The 18,743-nt window shown below is 31.8% G+C and overlaps 1 protein-coding gene across 1 annotated transcript; it reads right to left on the minus strand.

Moving 5' to 3' along the window:
• Nucleotides 1–1,197: 1,197 nt before the first annotated feature.
• Nucleotides 1,198–18,622, minus strand: LOC130893643 (uncharacterized). The gene is made up of 6 exons (XM_057799900.1): nucleotides 18,368–18,622; nucleotides 4,890–5,182; nucleotides 4,604–4,828; nucleotides 3,972–4,447; nucleotides 2,574–2,782; nucleotides 1,198–2,168 (listed from the first exon to the last, which is right to left on the minus strand). Exons 2-6 carry the CDS (start codon nucleotides 5,180–5,182, stop codon nucleotides 2,031–2,033), a joined length of 1,341 nt encoding a protein of 446 aa, XP_057655883.1. The 5' UTR covers nucleotides 18,368–18,622; the 3' UTR covers nucleotides 1,198–2,030.
• Nucleotides 18,623–18,743: the final 121 nt, after the last annotated feature.

Consider the following 18,743-nt stretch of genomic DNA (forward strand, 5'->3'; position numbering starts at 1 on the left):
CTTAAACATATATATATATATATATATATATATATATATATATATATATATATATATCATGTTGATGACCTGAATTGATGACAATGGAAAAATCTTTGAATTAGTAAAATCAGATGTATCAGATGTGATATTTGAAAACTTGATAAAAATAATTCCTAGTCCTAAATAAATGAAAAGAGGAAGGCGTGTTTATTATGAAATTGATAAACTAATAGAAGTATTTGAAGAGTAGATTAAGAGAAAAGAGAACATTAGTCTGATTTTACTGTACCAAAGAATGGTTCTACCACGAAATAATGTATTATGTAGCTTTATGTTTTGTTATCATTCTAAAAACTAAAAAATGTTAAAAAACCAAGTTCAAATGTAGGCTTATTAATAACTACAACTCTATTACAATTTTATTCCTCCTTTAATTAAGCGTCAATTTAGCATATGATTCAGTTTATTGAATACATATATACTAAAATAACATATATTATTACATATTGACAACACACGGTAATAACAGAATGTCAACTATGTTTATTTCATTGTATGCAATTCCTCACAAAATCGAAATATTGCATAGATTGATATTGCACGTCGCCTGACATTATGCAAGTCACTTGCTATTGCATCATGACTGCCATTTACTAAAATTCCATGAGTAACAAACAACATAACATAGCCTTACGGGAAGTCAGCTGATCTAAGTCTGGCATTTGGTGGTTAAGCCAAAAGTAACTAGATTTCTTCCTAGAACTGCAGCTTGCAGGCAATAAAAATAGAACAAAACCGATAATGTTGCAAGTGTGAGATCTTGCATGAAACAATCAGCTGAACTTTATCTGCGCATGCTTTTGATCAAGAAATATTGGAACTTTTAATGCATTGCACGTTGTATTGCATCATGTCAAGCGGCATTAACGAACAAAAATGTGACAGAGTTGTATTAAATATCATTTTTAATATATTTGTAATAAAAATGATAATAAATTGAATTAGATAAGAATAATAAATGCTTGTATTCTAGTTGAGCAAAGTTAAAGAAAAACTGACAAATTATTTTACATAAAAACTAATAAGCATATATTTGTTTGTGACTAGGCTGTTTATTTTTTCTTAATATTCTGATAAAACTTAAAATAAATTAATGGTATAAATAGAACTTCGAGGATGATAATGATTGTCAGTAGAAAAATAGAACGCCCCTAGTATAAATAAAATGTAATTATTGTACTATATAAAGTATGTTGAAACATGTAAATACACTCACATGGCATAAGCTTATATAAATACGTATTCCATCATAACATTATAATAAAGCGAACCATATTTGTGGCTTTTTCTTTTCCTCTAGTCAGGCAGTTTGCAGCCTTCATCGTGAAGATCACAAACTAATTAATAATAAAAACTGTAAGCGAACATATTTTCATAATTTTCTACACATCTACAATTAATAAAGCTGTCATCGCTAAAATTGCCATCAGTCCACCTCCATTTAATAAACAAGAGTGGTAAACGTTTTTCAACATCTGGTTATGGTTTAACATATAAAATGAAATTCAGTTACTGATTAAACTGACATTAATCCTAAATATGAACATCAAATGACAGTTATTGACATAATAAAACAATATCTGGATCATATAGACGTTGAAAAAAATATATAGATGCTATCATAACTAGATGTAAAAATTAAACGTTTATTACAATTTACGAACTATTCGAGCTTACAATTTATTGAAATAACCACAAAACATTTTGCATTGTATAAAAATCTAACTACAGCTTAATTTATGATCAAGTTCTAGCCAGATCTTGATAACACATTATAGTAATAAAGTAGTGGCAGTCTTGTATTGTATTTTAAAAACAAAACACTTAATAAACCTTAAAAAGATACACAGGCAGGAAATAATGAAGAATTATGTACAAGTTTTTTTATATCACCCATTAGCTCTTTTGCTTACAAAAAAGATCACCGAGAATTTAGTAATCGTTTTTTTTTTTCTAAATTCTTGATAATGTGCCTAATAGTTGATTCCTTAATGTTGCAGGATATATGTCCTCCGTCTTTTGTTATTCACAGTCCTTTCATATTCTAATAGTTCTTTTTGAGCTAACGCCATCTCTACTCTTAATAATTCCTGATCATCTTCTATTTCTTCATAGTTGTCTGATACCTGAAATAAATTAATGGCACTCCATATTATTTAACAGTCAATCATTAATAGTTGGAGTTTGTGATACACTACTGATGGATTTTCATACGATTTTCATCAATAGTGATTCATGAGAAAGATTCAAGTATATACTTCAAGTTCTATGTAAATGTAAGATTTCGTCAAAAACAATGTCTGATTATACAACAAAACAATGCGCATAGTGGGATATTTCTTTTTCATATATTTCAAAAAATATAGTCAAATAATAAAGTCAAATACATAATTTAAATAAATCCTCATAAAGAAGCTGACAATTTGTAAATAAATAATTGAACAAAATATTACATTGTTGTAATAAGCATATATGTACAATAAACTTTTAAAAGAATGAGGGTGAATACGTTTTTAAAAAATAATATTCACCTCTATATCCAAATCTGAGATATCTTCTTCTTTAACTTGTATATATTCGTATTGGGTGCTAACAACGTTTGCTTCTTCCTCAACATCCTGTTCTGAATCTGACGCTTCACTCTGTTCTTCAGCACTGCCGCAAGAATCTCCAAAGTGATCGGTCTCGTCATATGAACAAGAGAATTTCATTTCGCCTCTTTCTAGTGCTTCAAGATGTTCTATAACAAAAAAACCATTATCATTATCTATTCCCAAACAGATCAGCCAGTAAGTTAATAAATAATGTATTTGACAAAGCTAACTGGCTACAAGGTGTTGTTTGGAGAATATATCTCCATTACAATGCAACGGAAGCAAGCTTTTTTTAAATTCAAAATAATTTTTGGAAAAATTTTTAAAATTTTTATTACCATAGACCGACAATTAAAGAATGAAGGACACTAAATGTACAAAATAATAATTACACCAAACAAAATACAAGGAATAAATATATTACCAAATTTTTATTTTTAAATTAAGACTTGATATACATGGAATTATGGTTAAAAATTATCAGTATCTAATCGCAAACAAAGCAGTCAATACATAGTTAAAAGTTAATGAATGAAGTATTGCAAAGCAAGGTGTGTTATTTTGAGAATTTATCTCAATGGAAGCTTTTTTCAAGTTCAAATCAATTTATTAGACAAATTTTAATAATTTTTACTAACATAAAACAACAATTAAGGAATGTGGGACACTAAGGTACAAAATAATAATTAAACAAAATACACTTTTTACATTTCCACTTCAAGTTTTTTCTGGAAAATATGGACGCTTTAAGCGATGACCAAGACAAGCGCTTTTATCAAGATATCGCAAAAATTGAAAAGCGTTACCAAGGCAAATGGGATTCGGCTATTCTTGAAGACTAATGTTGGTCTTTAATTAGACACTTTGGACTCCAGATGTAGGAGACTTTAAAATGGTCTAAGAAAACATGTTTTTTAGTGCTGATAATAACTGGAGTTTCATAAATATAATACATAATAACTTTATTTCTCACAATAATGTGACGTGACCCATTTAACTTGTGAATTCTCATCCATCCGTCTGTTAAATACTTTTAAAAAAATTTGGATTGATGGTTTGTACTGTTTCACAAAAATCCACGATTATCGGTAGATCATCTGGCAAGAGTTCTTGGAATTGTCCGTTACGATATGAGTATACTCTTAAGTATCCTCTAACTTGAGGAAGATGTATTTGTTTGTCTTGATGAATAAATTAACATTTTTATTTTTAAATTGAGAATTGTATACGGAATTTTGGTTGTAAATACGCCAAAAAACAATTATTTAAGCTGTGGATGCTTTTAAATATAATCGGCGATTTATAAAGAATATGTATAACAAAATATTTGCTTACCGGGATTAACCATTGCCCTTTTGATCCCGTGAGGATCCTTCCTCGACCATTTTTGTACTTCTTCATCCATTTTACTAATTTTCGCTGGATTCATGGCCCACAAACAGCCTTTCCGTTGAGCTCCATTCAAAGCGGGTTTTTCTATTTTTTCAAAACATTTATTCAAAGACAAATTATGTCTTACAGAATTTTTCCAGCCATTCGGTGCCGTTTTAAAGTAAGGAAAATGTCTACACATAAAATTGTATATTTCCGATACAGGTAAACTACCAGATTTACTATTTTTTAGAGCCATTGCTATTAAACAGCTATAACTATAAGCTGGTTTAGGGAAAGTACGTTCGTCGTCCTCGTATATCGGCCTAGAATTTATAACTTTACGGTTGATTGTAGGTGGCGTTACTGTTCTTAACGTTGTTATATTATTTAAATGTGTTACGTTGATGGAGGGACCTAATGTTCGGTTTACAGCATTTCTAAAAAGAATAACAAATTTGTTTAAACATTTTTCAATAAACTATATCAAGATATTAATTGCAGTATTGAAAACTGTTTCGTAGAAGATTTTCAGTTTAATCTCGTATCAAATTATTCAGGTATTCATTTATTAATATCTTTTATCAATATCATACCTAAACGTAAGTATAGTTGGAGTCTTGCCAATGGTTTTAATAGCTGGTTTTGCTAATATGGGTGTCACTTTAGTAACAGTTTTGATCACAGGTTTCTTCTCGATTTCTTCTAATCTTTCTGTTAAATCCTTCTTAATTGAGGCGTTATCTGGTTTCAAAGCAGCAATTTTGATGGTAGCGGGCGAAAAGGTCAGATGACTTTCTTTTAAGGGAGGGGAAGGTGACCTAAGCAAATTGTCAACCATTATTGTCACGATATTTTTAGCTTGTTATGAGTGAGAATTACCTGATATTTTGAGTTGAGGACATAACTGGCATAACAGCGTTGGGATTGACCATTGTTGGACCGTCGTCTCCACTAAAATCTAAATTTGAATGATTTGAATTCGAATTGAACCATCTAATGTCATGTACGTCTTCAATTTCTAAAGGAGGCATATCGTTGAAGTTGAACCCTGAGAAATCGTTATGTCCTCCTACTAATGTATCTATTTCGGATTTTATATCGATATCTAAAATATCTGGGAAGGAAATGGAGTCCGTGGCGCTAAGAAACATATCCATTGCTGCCGACATCATCTAAAAACATACATCTATTTATTAAAAACATAAGTTGAAGGATGAAATAGTGATTATGGACTAAAACGAAATGAGATATTTATGTATATACGAGGATATATTGAAAAATTCCTAGCCTACAATAGTACCAAACAAACTTTCAATGTCAAAATATTTTATTACTTAACATATTCTCCTCTTAATTGGATACATTTATTACAGCAAACCTGCAACGACTCTAGACCTTTAAAAAAAATTTTCTTCTTGCTATGTAAACCAGACCTCCACAGCTTTTAATACCTCCTCGTGTTCAAGAAAATTTACTACCTTTTAAACTTTTTTTCAGTTGAGAAAAGAGATGATAGTCGGACGGAGTCAAATCTTGTCAATAAGTCAAGTTATAGTAATTCCAACTCTAAATTATGAATTTTTTGCATAGCATCATGAGATTTGTGTGCAGGGGCGTTGTCCTGCAAAAACAAAACACATTTGGATAGCTCTCCGCGTCTTTTCTTAATTTTTTCCCGTAGGTCAGTAATGTCGAATAGTAATCTCAAGTTATTCTTCTATTGATTACTCCATGGCAATCCCAAAAAACTGAAGCAAGAACTTTTCCAGAAGAAGTAAATGGACATGCTGAGCATCTGCTGTAATTGCCTTTACTGTATGTTTTTTAAAATTCGTAATTTTTTACTTCACAAATGCGGATCTACTTCTAACATGACACAGACATTTAAAGATTTGTCTTCAGTTGTTGTAGGTTTTCTGCTCCATGATTTGGATAAATATTTTACTAACTGACACTAGACCTTGTTATAGTTCTTCCAATATCAATCGCAGGTTATAAAAACCAGTAAGACTGAGCCGGTAACACTGAAAGTCCCCTCATAGCAGAATCAAAAAAAAATTATTCAAATAAATAGAGCATAAGTATAGGAATAAATTAAGTTCGGTGTACGTGGATTCCTATTGCCGAAATAATGTATAAAAATTATTAAAAAAATGGAAAAATGTTTTAGCGTCATCGCGGATATTAATTTTTTTACGTATTCGACAGTAAATTTTATTGGCTTTTAAAAAAAATCACGCAAACCACTTTTTCTTACCGGAAGGGTCTGGCATACCTATTTGAAGTGTGTGATGAGAACTAAAATTTCTCCATCATGCCGGAAACTCTTTTTTTATTTTATTCATTATTATGTAATTTTCAAAAATATCTTGGTAAGCGCGCTCAAAAACTACCGGAAAAATCCCGCATACCGTCTTGAAGTGAATAAACTATATTAGCATCTACTCCAAAATGTACGACGTTCAATACATTTATCTTGGAGAAAATGCTTTTTGTCGAATAAGATGTCTTCTTCTCTGCTTAGATTTGAAAGAATATGAGGATTAATATGATTTAAGGAATAATAGGAGAATTTTTATTTTAGATAATTGAAACAATAAATAATATTCAAATAACTGACAGTTTTCATTTTCTGATTCTTCACTTTCTTCTTCATTTAATTGGCCACTAAAAATTTTTGAAGGTGCTGCTGGGCCTTTATACCACGATGGCTCCAGCTTATTTTCTTGATTCAATTGCCATCCACATTCTGTTGATTCAAATGAAATACAAATTGGCTCAGTGGCATTTGCCACATTGCATTTATAATTTTTTGTTTTCCAGCATGGAGGAATATTGCTACCTTTGTAAAATTATTCTTTGTCACTAAGGCTTGCAAAAGATTTCAAGAATAATTCAAATCTCTCACTATCAACATTATTTTTGTTTATATTATATATTTCGTTAGTAAATCTTTGGATAAGATCTGTTTTCTCTTCGTCATTGATGTCTTCCTGATCCGTCAAATGTTCAAACATATTTTGGTATTATTCATTGTGTATTAAAATGTTGAATAGTTTGATTTTTCCTTTGCGAACAAAAGCTGCTGTATAATCAAAACCTGTGAAGGCATGGAAGCCCGGAAGAGCTCCACAAACTGATGGACCTAATTCTCGTGCAAGATCTGTACAACTTATATAATTAATTTCCTTACCTGAATTAGAGAAATGTAATAATTACCATGGAGACTATATAGTCAATTCTCCTGTACTAAACTATATTATGTATGAAAAAAAAACATTCATCAACAAGAATAATTTTACAATAAAACATAATTGTTATTGATGTAATATACGAAATCATAATAATTATTTAACAACGGTAATTCGACAAACAGCATTTACTCCAAAATAAATGTATTGAACATCGTACATTTTGGAGTAGATGCTAATATAGTTTATGCACTTGATGATGATGTGCGGGATTTTTTCGGCAGGTTTTGAGCGCGCATACCAAGATATTTTTAAAAATTACATAAAAATGAATAAAATTAAAAAAAGAGTTTCCGGCATGATGAAGAAATTTTAGCCCTCATCACACAATTCAAATAGGTATTCCAGACTCTTCCGGCAAGAAAAAGTGGTTTGCGTGATTTTTTTCTAAAAGCCAATAAAATTTACTAGTGCAGTACAGTGTTACCAGCTCTCCGCCTATTATATAAAAACCCTTTACTTTTAAGAAAATGTATATCTTATGCGAGAAAGTATTCGTTAGAAGGCAATTTTTGATTAAACAACGTTCAGGAAATACTGGTTGAGATTAAATTTTTCTTGTATAGTTACTGTATTATATTTTATATTTATTCCATTTATTAAATTATATCTCAGTTTTAAAATCATTCTCAACACTCGGTATTTTCTTTCCGAACTTAAAAAAACATTGATTTTATTTCCGACAATAAAATCGGATGTGATTGACCTCTAATAGTCCGATACATTGAATAATTCAGCTAAAAATAATTATAATTCACGAACCCAATGAGCCAAGATATACTCGTATAATGCATTTTTAATAAAAGTTTCCAAAAATGTGTATTTATAGATGCATAAATAATTTTAAATATACGTGAAATACCCATCAATTTATATAGGAGAATGTTTAATTTTGATTTATCAGTAAAATCCATGTTAGATAAACCAAAACCTTTTATTCTATTTACATTACAACACGTTATTATAAAATTCATCATCATGTTGTAATGTCAATTGGTTGATTCTGATTACGACGAAACACAAATTGGGACATTAACAAAACTAAATTCTCTATTTACAAAAACATCGTGTTACTAGAGTAACTTGTTTATTTGAATTCGGTGAAAGGATTGTTTGGAAGAAGAAGGGAACTATCAGAATTCCATGTCTCCAATTTCGTATATTAAGCATTTCTTCATAATTTACATTAACATATAAATAATAATGCCACACTTATCCGAATAGCACTGATAGTGAATTTGGAAATAATAATTAGCCCTTTGTAAGCAAACGTCTTTAAATAATTTTACAAGCTAAAAGATAAATTGTGTTTGGAACGAATACGGGGGCTGCTCGATAAGTTATTTTTATAAAGTGCAAGCATTCTTTCGTATTTTAACATAGTTTCATGAAGTGGAACGAGGTGAGTTCGATATCAAGGTATTATCTCACCACTCCTTATGGGAACCACTACGATCTATTTATCATGTAGTTAAGTGATACAAAGTGTCCCTTATTTTACCCTCCATTAACGTGTCGTCGCGGATTACCTTATTTTTGTCTTATATTAATGTGACTGTGAATGACCATAAATTCACCTACCTAATATCTAGTTATTATTAAATAAGTTTAGATTTAAGGCAGCTTGTACATGGCTACTGTGTTCTTGATAGTTTTACATCCGTCGAGTAAGATTATTTAAACCACTTTATTTATTTATTTATTCTTGCTCAATAAATAGATTTTTACAAAGTTGTGATTTGAGTTACGAGTATTTAACGTTTTTTAGCAAAGGTGTCTCAATCATCTCAACGAAACATCATTTATATGGTAGATTGGGGAATTGTTATAGCTTTTCAGTCGCTCTATACTTATGCCTAACAGATACTTTGTACGTGACTCTGCATCTGAAGGTTCTGCTTTTAAAATTTGTAGACTCCTCCTAGAGTATGCTCTAGTGTCCCTATGACTTGCTAATAGAATCTCCAGTTGTTCTCTGTCTTGCCTATCGTCTTAAGGACGTATTTGACAAGGCAGTGTCCTGTCGAAAGATCTACCACCAGTTTAATGTCGTTTCTGGACATGACGAGAAGTTCCTCACTCTTCCAATAAGACTTCATTTGATTCTTCAGCCATCCATTCAATTTGTTAATGTGAAATCATGAGGTCACAGTGGAGCTCTGATCGAAAATATGGAGTCGTTGTCCCCTTTTTGGAAGGCTGTGTGCTTCCTGATTATTAGGATTACATTGTTTCTGTTATCTAGTGCTTTTAGAGTTTGTTCGCACTCTTACTCTAGCTTGGACTTCAAACCCCCAAAGTCTCTTGGCTAGAGGAAAGAATGTAAATGTGCTTTCTAGAGAGGTTCCTATTCAAACCTACCTGAGCTTATATTCTTAACTCTTCCTTTGGGTGAGTAATTTTCCTAAGAGTATGGAGATCTTGTATTTTGATTCAAAGATGACCAATTCGGTTCTTTGCGCTAGCCTTGAACTATATGTATACCGTGGAGACGCATTTTGAGCGGGGTTCAACCGAGAAGAAAATGTTATTCAAGTTGCTAAAACAATCGAACATCGTATGGACAATGATTTATTTAATATTAAATAATTTTCTTTACACTATCTGTATTTTAAATCGATGCAGTTGTAAGTCCACCTTCAATATCCGATGCAAGGTTGTTCGAGGTATGCCCTGTTTGTTTTTTAGTACCAGTCCTGCCGGTTGTTTCAAAATGTTTAAGCAATCATTTCATTGTATTTAACTTGGATACTGATTAATTTTTCATGAGAGAAACAAGTATTCTCAATGGATAACTTAAGAAAGTTTATGCGCCTTTCGCTATTCTCTAGCAACTATTGAACAGGGTGTAAGCTATCATATTTCACATAATTTCAAAAGGCTTGGTGCGTTTTTGAGCCTGTAGGCTGTGTCTTGATTAAAGAGAAATTTTAACATTTCATTGTTTATGTGATTATGAAGTAGTTCTTCGTGACCTTCAACAATATTGTGTCTTTTCTTTCACTGTTTTTATATAGAATTCCCGGTGTAGATCTTCATTGAGAATGTACCACGAGACGGTAACTGTATTTCTTAGTTTTTCAGTTTAGGACTTTCTGAAAACAATCATATCTACTTTCACTAATACAACCCCATAGTTGTTAACTATAAGTCTATAACGATTTGAGTATTTGTATACTTTCACTTTATTTTTAATAGTAGTTGTAGTTTCTTCCTAGTAACCAATATATTTATTTGAATTACTTCACTTTCTTTTTGATATGTTCCTGTCACTTTAGAATGATGTCCATATGTAGTCTGAGATCTTTGACTATTTTCTTATAAGGGATAATCTTATTGTTCAATGTAATTGGAGATTGTTTATCTTTTCATAAGTCGGTATGAGCATATTTTCCTTCATTGATTTTAATACGTTATTTGTTAGTCTAGATATCTTTTTTATTGAGTTTAGAAGATTATGGACCGCCTCTACAATTCATTCTTCAACAGCTAGTATTGCAGTGTCCTCTGCAAATGTAGCTAGTTCAACATTTACGTAAACGGGATGACACAAATATATATAAAAGGTACAGTATTGATCCCAAAACACTGTCTTGAGGGATTCATGCTATAAATTAAACTGATTAATATTATGTAATTTGTAATACGATTGAAATACACGACGAGTAATGACGTAAGCATCATTGATTTACTCAGAACGTAGTTTGTTTTCCTGTAAGAGCGAGGAACAGAACGAAAGTAGCTCTAACACCCCCCCCCCCCCGCCGAGCGGGTCTTACGCTAGTTAAATAACTCAATTCACAAGTTAGTAAAAACTATTTATTAACATAAAATATAAATAAAATGGTTTCAATAATGTGACAACGGTACTCGTTGGATGTCAAGACTATTAAGGACACACTATGCGTATATATGCTCCTTTAAATACTAATCCAATTGTACACAAAAGCTACAATCAATTATGTTTATGGTCGTTAGAGCCAAATCATTACAAAAATAAGGGTAAGTAATTTGATAAGTTGATGGAACTTCAAGTGTCTAAGGGACATATGGAATCACTTAAGTAAAACTTTGGTTCCGCAGGGGACAGTCAGTTTAGAACTAATCTTAACGAATACGATAGAAAGTAGAAGTTGAATAGGTAGATTTATGATTCTTTACAGTCACAATAATATAAGACAGAAATTAGGTAATCCGAGACGATACGTTAATGGAGCATAAAATAAGAGACATATTGTATAACTTAATATACGGTTATATTAACAGGTATTAAAAGATATTAAATTCCCATCAGGCGAGATAATTCGCTAAACCGGTTATAAACATTTATGATCCACTCTGTATTTTTGAAAATATGGTCTATGATTTTTTCATTTGAAATGAATATTTTACAAACACTTTGACCTTGGTATAGAAAACATTTACATAAAGAACTAATTTGTTAATTCGCATTTCAGCAGGTCAACAAACTTTATTTAAGAATCTTAGGAATTAAATATTGTAAGTATACCTACTATAGTTATTTCTACAATTAGATATTCATGTTATATCGGATAAAGTGCGATATGAATAAAATGTTTGTCATTTTGTCAAGTTATATAGGCGTAAAGTAAATAGTGATAATACGAGAAACATTTTCTGCATGTAAAATTTTTGTAATTATTAAGAATCATACGAGAAATGAACATCACCTATAAATAATTATTATTTATTAACTTTTGTTTCAAATCTAATGGAAAAGCAGGAGGATAGAACAATAGATGAATAAAAAAGAAAATAAAGCAAATAAGTGATAGAATACAGACAAGAATATTTCGAAAATTGATATAAATATACAATTTTACGCAAAAATACAAAAATGAAATTGAAACAATTTAATTAAATTCTCACCTAGTCTATTTTATGTACGAGAATGTGAGATAGCCTAACTTCTAATGGTCATTTTAAATATTTCAAAATAATGTAAATAAGTTTTCGGTCTATTATAACCATAAGCTATAGAGAACAATAGAAAAAGGTTTGGGCAGGCCAAAAGACCTGTGTATTGAAGATTACATAACCGTATATTTTTTTGAATTAGTATCTATTTGTCAAGAAAGTTTAGAAATTTTGTTTTATTTCAATACCAAGAAACTCTTTCCATAAAATTTCACCGAAAATACGACTGTAGATTTTTCCATTTAGTAAAGATGCCCAAGTTGTATATTCTTAACATTTTAGTTTAGTAATTAGGTGCAACTTGCTTTACACAGTGTGCAGTCTATTGTGAATGCTAGTGTGATTATGGAAGCGCCACGTAAACGCGTAAAAATCTTCCAACAGTTAATTGAAAAACATTAATATTCTATTGTTTTATTTCATTTATAGAAAAGCATTTATGTAAAAATGTTAATGATCCAGTGGAATAAATTAAGACTTTGCAATCGAGCATAATCTCTACTTCACCAGATAATCTTAATAATTACTTTGTGAATGTAGCCAAAAATTTATCAAATTCAATAACTTCCTCTCATGACCCGCTTTCATATATCTCTGATGCTAATGCTAACTTACACAGTTTCTACTTTAAGCCCGTAGTTTTAGCAGGGTTTTGCAGTACAGTTAATGACAAAAATAAACACTCATCTGGAACTGATGGACTTACATTAAAAATGTTTTCGAGTTTGCCCGATTGCACATTAAATCACCTTACCACTTTAATGTTTCATTTCAAAATAAAACTTTTCTTAATTGCCTTAAAACGGGTGCATAAAGGAGGAGATAAAAATTAAGCATCGAATTATCACCCAATTGGACTGCTTCCCATGTTATCTAAGATCATAGAAAGATTGGTCAAAAAGAGGCTTTTATAATTTCTGTTTAAATATAAAATACTTACTACCCATCAAATTGGCTTTTTAAGTAACAAATGTACAAATAATGCTATGCTCCTTCCTAAATACAGGGTGCGGCAGCATAACTTCCTTTTTTCAAAAGTTAATAAAACTTATTGTATGAATCAGAAAATTTTTATTCGTTTTTTATAATACAGGCACATACATAAAGTTTTGTTTTACTGAGTTTTGAAGATCAAATCAGTTAGGTGACGTCCCCCATTCTCCATACACTGAGTAAACCGATTTCTGGCGTTTGTCATGACTCTTGCCAGCATAGCAGGCGTTATGTTGGCAATTTCTTCCTGGATGTTCGTCTTCAAATCTTGTAGGGTCCTTGGACGGTTCACATACACACGGGATTTCAAAAAACCCCATAGGAAATAATCACAAGGGGTCAAATCGGGAGAGCGGGCTGGCCACTCCAAATCGCCCCTAATTGAGATAAGGCGCTCTGGGAAGTGTTCCCTCATGTTTACATACCGGTGCGAATTCACTGTCACTGTGACTTCATTTTCCTCAAAGAACCAGGGACCAATAATTCCACGTGAGTAAATTGCACACCACACTGTGACTTTAGGTGAATGCAAAGGCCGTTGATGCAATTGTCGAGGATTGGTATCAGCCCAGTAGCGCATGTTTTGTTTGTTTACGGATCCACACAAATGAAAATGGGCTTCATCACTAAAAAAAAACAATAGCGTCCTCAGGAACGACTTCCAGAAAAACCTCACACGCGTTCCTCCAAGAATTGAAGTCACGTTCAGAAAGTTCCTGCACAATTGCCATCTTGTATGGATGAAAATGAAGATCATCATGAAGTATTCTCCTCACAGAACGATCGGAAAGTCCAAGGGCAGACGCATGTTTGCGCGCAGAACGCCGTGGTGATCGCAACACTGAAGTTCTAACTAACTCAATGTTCTCCGGTGATCTAATGGGCCGAGGGACTCCAGTTCTTCGTCTTGTCACACTTGCAGTTTGTCTGAACGTAGTGACCCACGTAACAATTGATTTCCGGTCCGGGACAGGGGCCAAGGGGGCTAAATTAAAGCGATTCCGAAAGGCGCGCTGGGTTGCGATCACAGAACATCCGCTCGAAAAGTAAACCTCAACGGCAAACGCACGCTCCTCACTGTTCCAACGCATGATGGCGACTGAACTGTGCCGGGACAAAACTTTATAGTCCCCCCTCTCGAACGAGACCACTAGCACTCCGTTACGACATCTACCGACTAAATGGCGAACTTTTTAAAAAAGGAAGTTATGCTGCCGCACCCTGTAATATCTACTCCAACCTATACAGTCATCACTCCACTGCAACAGCTTTTTGTGATTTTTCTACGACTATTTTGTATTTTCTATATTTCTGTATCAACATCGTCTATCTAGACATCAGTAGTGAAATATATCTTTTTGCAGACGATACTAGTTTCTCTTGGAGAAATCCTAATTCCACGGCATTTCATAAGACTAAATTTAGTGACCTAATTACGTGTCTCAATATATCATATAGAAATACATTGCAACCTTTTTTGCCGTCATATCTGAAAAATTAAGATCCTCCTGTTTTGTGCTAAGATCAGTTTCCAAAGAACTCAACTTATTCACCTCCGTAACAGTTTATTATGATCTTATTGAGTCGCATCTCCGATATGCCCTTCCCTACTGGGGTACGTGTCGTGCGACTCAATTTGAGCGAATGTTCAAACTACAAAAGAGGGCTGTTAGATATTCACTCGTACTAAACAGCGGGGCTCACTACCGGGACTTCTTTAAAAGATTAAAAATTCTGACTTATTTATCTTTGAATCCGTTTGCCTAATTCGTAAGCACGCTTCTCGCATTTCAGAAAGATGTTTGCACAGCTATCCACTTAGGCCTTTACTTTACCTAATGCACGTTCAGAATTAGTTAAGGGCTCAATTTTACAATACAAAAAAAAGCACAATCACTTGCCAATTGAAATCAAATCGATATCATCTTTTCCCGCATTCCGCAATAAATTGAGGGCATATTTACTGGAAAGTGCCTTCTACTCTTTAAACGACTCCTAATCTAATAATATTTAATTCCGGGTATGCTGCATAATGGTTTATAGCACTAAGTGCTATACTAATTGTTACCTATTACTATTACCTATAATTTTGTTATTCATTGTTCATTTCTTCTGTATATTGAAATTTTGTTTTATTTTTATCTTTATTTAGTTATTTTTATGCTTGGTTTTTTAGTTTTTACAAAATTTTCTCTACAAATTGTAACAATTTTTTGACAATAAAGAATTTCTCTCTCTACAGAGTTATTAAAGAAGAGAAATGTGGCGAATTTCAAACAGCACGTAAAGCTCCCTGAAAACCATAGTTTCAAATAGAAAATCATTTGAAAGAAAGAAAAAAAATGCATGCGTTCTTTAGGTTCCGACAGTAGGCAAAGTTCTTACGACGATTTTAGATGATAAGGAGTACCCTGAAATGAGTGGAAGCACACTATGGAAACTTTTAAACGAAATAGGTTTTCACTGGAAAAAGCATTCCAAAAAGTTTTAATAGAAAGAATCCGATTCTCTTGAATAGAGAAAAAATTACTTAATCGATAGTGGCCTGCCGCAACTAAAGTTGCAAGACAATTCAAATTTTTCTAGGAATATAAGATTCAAGTTTTGGTTATTAGAAATACTTTCAATGTTAAAAGGGGTCTCTCAGGTAACGACTGAAAAGGTGGTTTTGTTGACAAAGCTATGTGACTCATAGTGAAAGCGGGTTGTTTTGAGAAGAATAAGGATAAGGGTAAGGTACTTTCTCTCTAACAAAGCTATTAGTTTTAAGTAGCTCATTAATCTTTTATTTTACTATTTCGAAAAAATGGACAACAAAATTTCATGTTCAAAATTTTAATGCAACTAAAGTGGCTGCTCGGCTCTTAAGTGAACTAACTTTTTTTAGGAGAAACTAAACAAGAAAACAACTTTTTTGTATTTTGCTATATATTTATCATATAGTCCGACAATTCTTCAAAATTGATGCAAATACCAAACTAGACACCACCGGGTTCGGACAAAGGGCTGATATAGCTGATTAGCAAAACAGCCAATTCCTCACAAACTTGCACAGCGGAATATTTCGTAAAATGGCACTTAATCTTCCGCTTATTGCTTTTTCTGTTTGCTTGTATAGTTCAAACGGCTCTGTTAAAAGTGGTTCATTGACTTGCTAGACATAAAGCATGCATTCAAGAAGGTCGTTTTGTATTTCTTTGGATGATCTTTGAAACATTGTTGTTTTATTATTCATTCCTCAACTAGTTCTGATCTACAGCCTATTTAACCAGGTTAATAATGCCAAAAAAATATTTCTCAGAAAGAACAGGGATAGGTCGGGAACACTTGACAAGCCACTACTCTAAATATCTTTTCATTAGCTAAAGGTAACTGAGGTATTGATATAAACATTTAATAATAATTAACGTTTTCTATTATTTTTTCATTAAAAACGTCAAAATAAATATTCAATAAGTACTATTATAAAAATCAAATACACAGGGTAGTTTAACACTAACATAGAGAGGATCATCGCGTTAAAGATTCACTACGTATACAAATAAATTTGCTCATTTATAGTAATCTTAGACTATTTAATCAGTAACGAAATACATATGCCTTAGACCTTGCATATACATCGGAGAATATTTCAAACTATACCTGTATAAGGTTTTTAATGAAACGGCAAAAATGCTTCTTATTATAATTTTACAAAAATAATTAGTCTAAACCTATTACCTAGTTAATATATTGATGATAAAATATCATTTTAAATATTCATCACAGTTACATTACATTCTAACATTTGTGTCACTCTGTATATTCATAACTTAAACGAGGAACTGCCCTTGAAGGTGTCGATCATATTACTATACAAGAATTAAAAATATGTTAATGACCTCAAAAATCTAAGACATATCTATCTATCTCCTTTTTCGTTCCTATGTAGTATTAAAAATTAAACATAAAAATATAACATTTCTTCAAAGCTGAACTAAATTAATGAATTCATAATAAATTCACTTTCAAAATCGATAAAAGCAGCTACACACCATCCGCATCTGGAAAAGGTTAACGAGAAATACAAATACACGAAGAGAGAGGACATCCTCATACCGGATTTTCTTGGTCGGAACTGTACCTGGCAGATGGCTGCTTTTCACTTAATCGAGGGGGAATAGGAATACAAGAAGGGTGAAAGAGCCGAACAGTTACTTAGGTATATTTATAGAAATTTAGTTGTTTCTGACCTTTATTAATTATGTACAAATTATTTTAAAGATTCAAAAATAATATATATATATATATATATATATATATATATATATATATATATATATATAGACGTATTTATTTATTAATAATTGGGATATATCTAATTGATAAAAAATGAAATGAGTTAACTAACAACTTTAATATATTGCTATCAAGTATTAGATTTTGTGCATTAGAATTTGAGAATTCATTCTATCAACAAGAAAGTAAAAAATGAATAATAGGCATTCAGGCAAGAAATTCACCGCCTCTTTAAGCATCTGCTCCATGAAATTTTGTAAAAGTTGACAATTTTGCAGGTAAACGTCATTTTCTATTGTACATTTGAAGTGATTTTGTATAGTATACACGGATAACGCAGTAGTACTATTTATTATAGTCAGCTAGTTTAGGAGGGCAATGCTTCTTTTTCAAGATGCATCGATTTATATCAAAACTAACTTCCATTTGACCTTGAAGTCTCGATATTCTTCCCGCCTAGTTGTAAAAACATATCATGAGACATTTAAACCTCCAATACAATTTTCAATATGAAAGAAATTAATAAATACCATAAATAATACATAAACAAAATAATTCAACAATGTTTCTATAGTAAGATAAATGAAAATACAAAACTAAGTGGGTGTACCCTGTTTCATTAGTAACCAAAAGAAATTGTTAGATAATTGTTTATTATATTAAGGAACCAGTTATGTAACAATGTAATACACAAATATAAAAAATTACGTTTCACAAAGAAAATCTTCGGTGTATTTCCGATAAGATAACATGCGCTCGTTCAAAAGAGCGGGATTCATTCGTTAGGTCGAGTCCATTATTGTAGTAATCATTAAAGAGAAACAATTTACGTCGTTTTTTGCGTTTTTTAACAGAAATGATTGTAAGAAAAAAATAAAAAATTAATACTGTACTTACCGATTCAGATTATCTAAATTTTTCGTTGTGTCTAATAGTATTTTCATCAAAATAGAACAAAATAAGTTATATTCACTGACAGCACTGTACACCCAACGATTGTATACAACAAAACTTCTAGGTAGTCAACAAGGCGAAGAGGGAATTCAAATCGCTCGATTTCTATAGGCTACCGCCAGTCACGAGTGTTTCCCGCGCAATTGTGATTGGTAACCACGAATAAACCGACATGATGGTCTACTACATCGAGCTACACATGCACATGGCAATGGCGCTTGATATTTAATTTAGTCCAGGATTCCAGTAAAACTAAACTAAATTGTTTAATTTAAATATTCAATGTTATGTAATTGTAGACAATTTGGAATAAATATTA

Source organism: Diorhabda carinulata, chromosome 5 (assembly GCF_026250575.1).
Source record: "Diorhabda carinulata isolate Delta chromosome 5, icDioCari1.1, whole genome shotgun sequence".
Lineage (NCBI taxonomy): Eukaryota > Metazoa > Arthropoda > Insecta > Coleoptera > Chrysomelidae > Diorhabda > Diorhabda carinulata.

Excerpts from the sequence above, each read along its gene's own strand:
- LOC130893643 (XM_057799900.1), bottom strand. The coding sequence starts at position 5,182 with ATGATGTCGGCAGCAATGGATATGTTTCTTAGCGCCACGGACTCCATT. Across the intron at positions 4,829-4,889 it reads TCCTCAACTCAAAATATCAG|GTCACCTTCCCCTCCCTTAA; the intron begins GTAATTCTCACT and ends CAATTTGCTTAG. Across the intron at positions 2,169-2,573 it reads TCTCAGATTTGGATATAGAG|GTATCAGACAACTATGAAGA; the intron begins GTGAATATTATT and ends AATTTATTTCAG.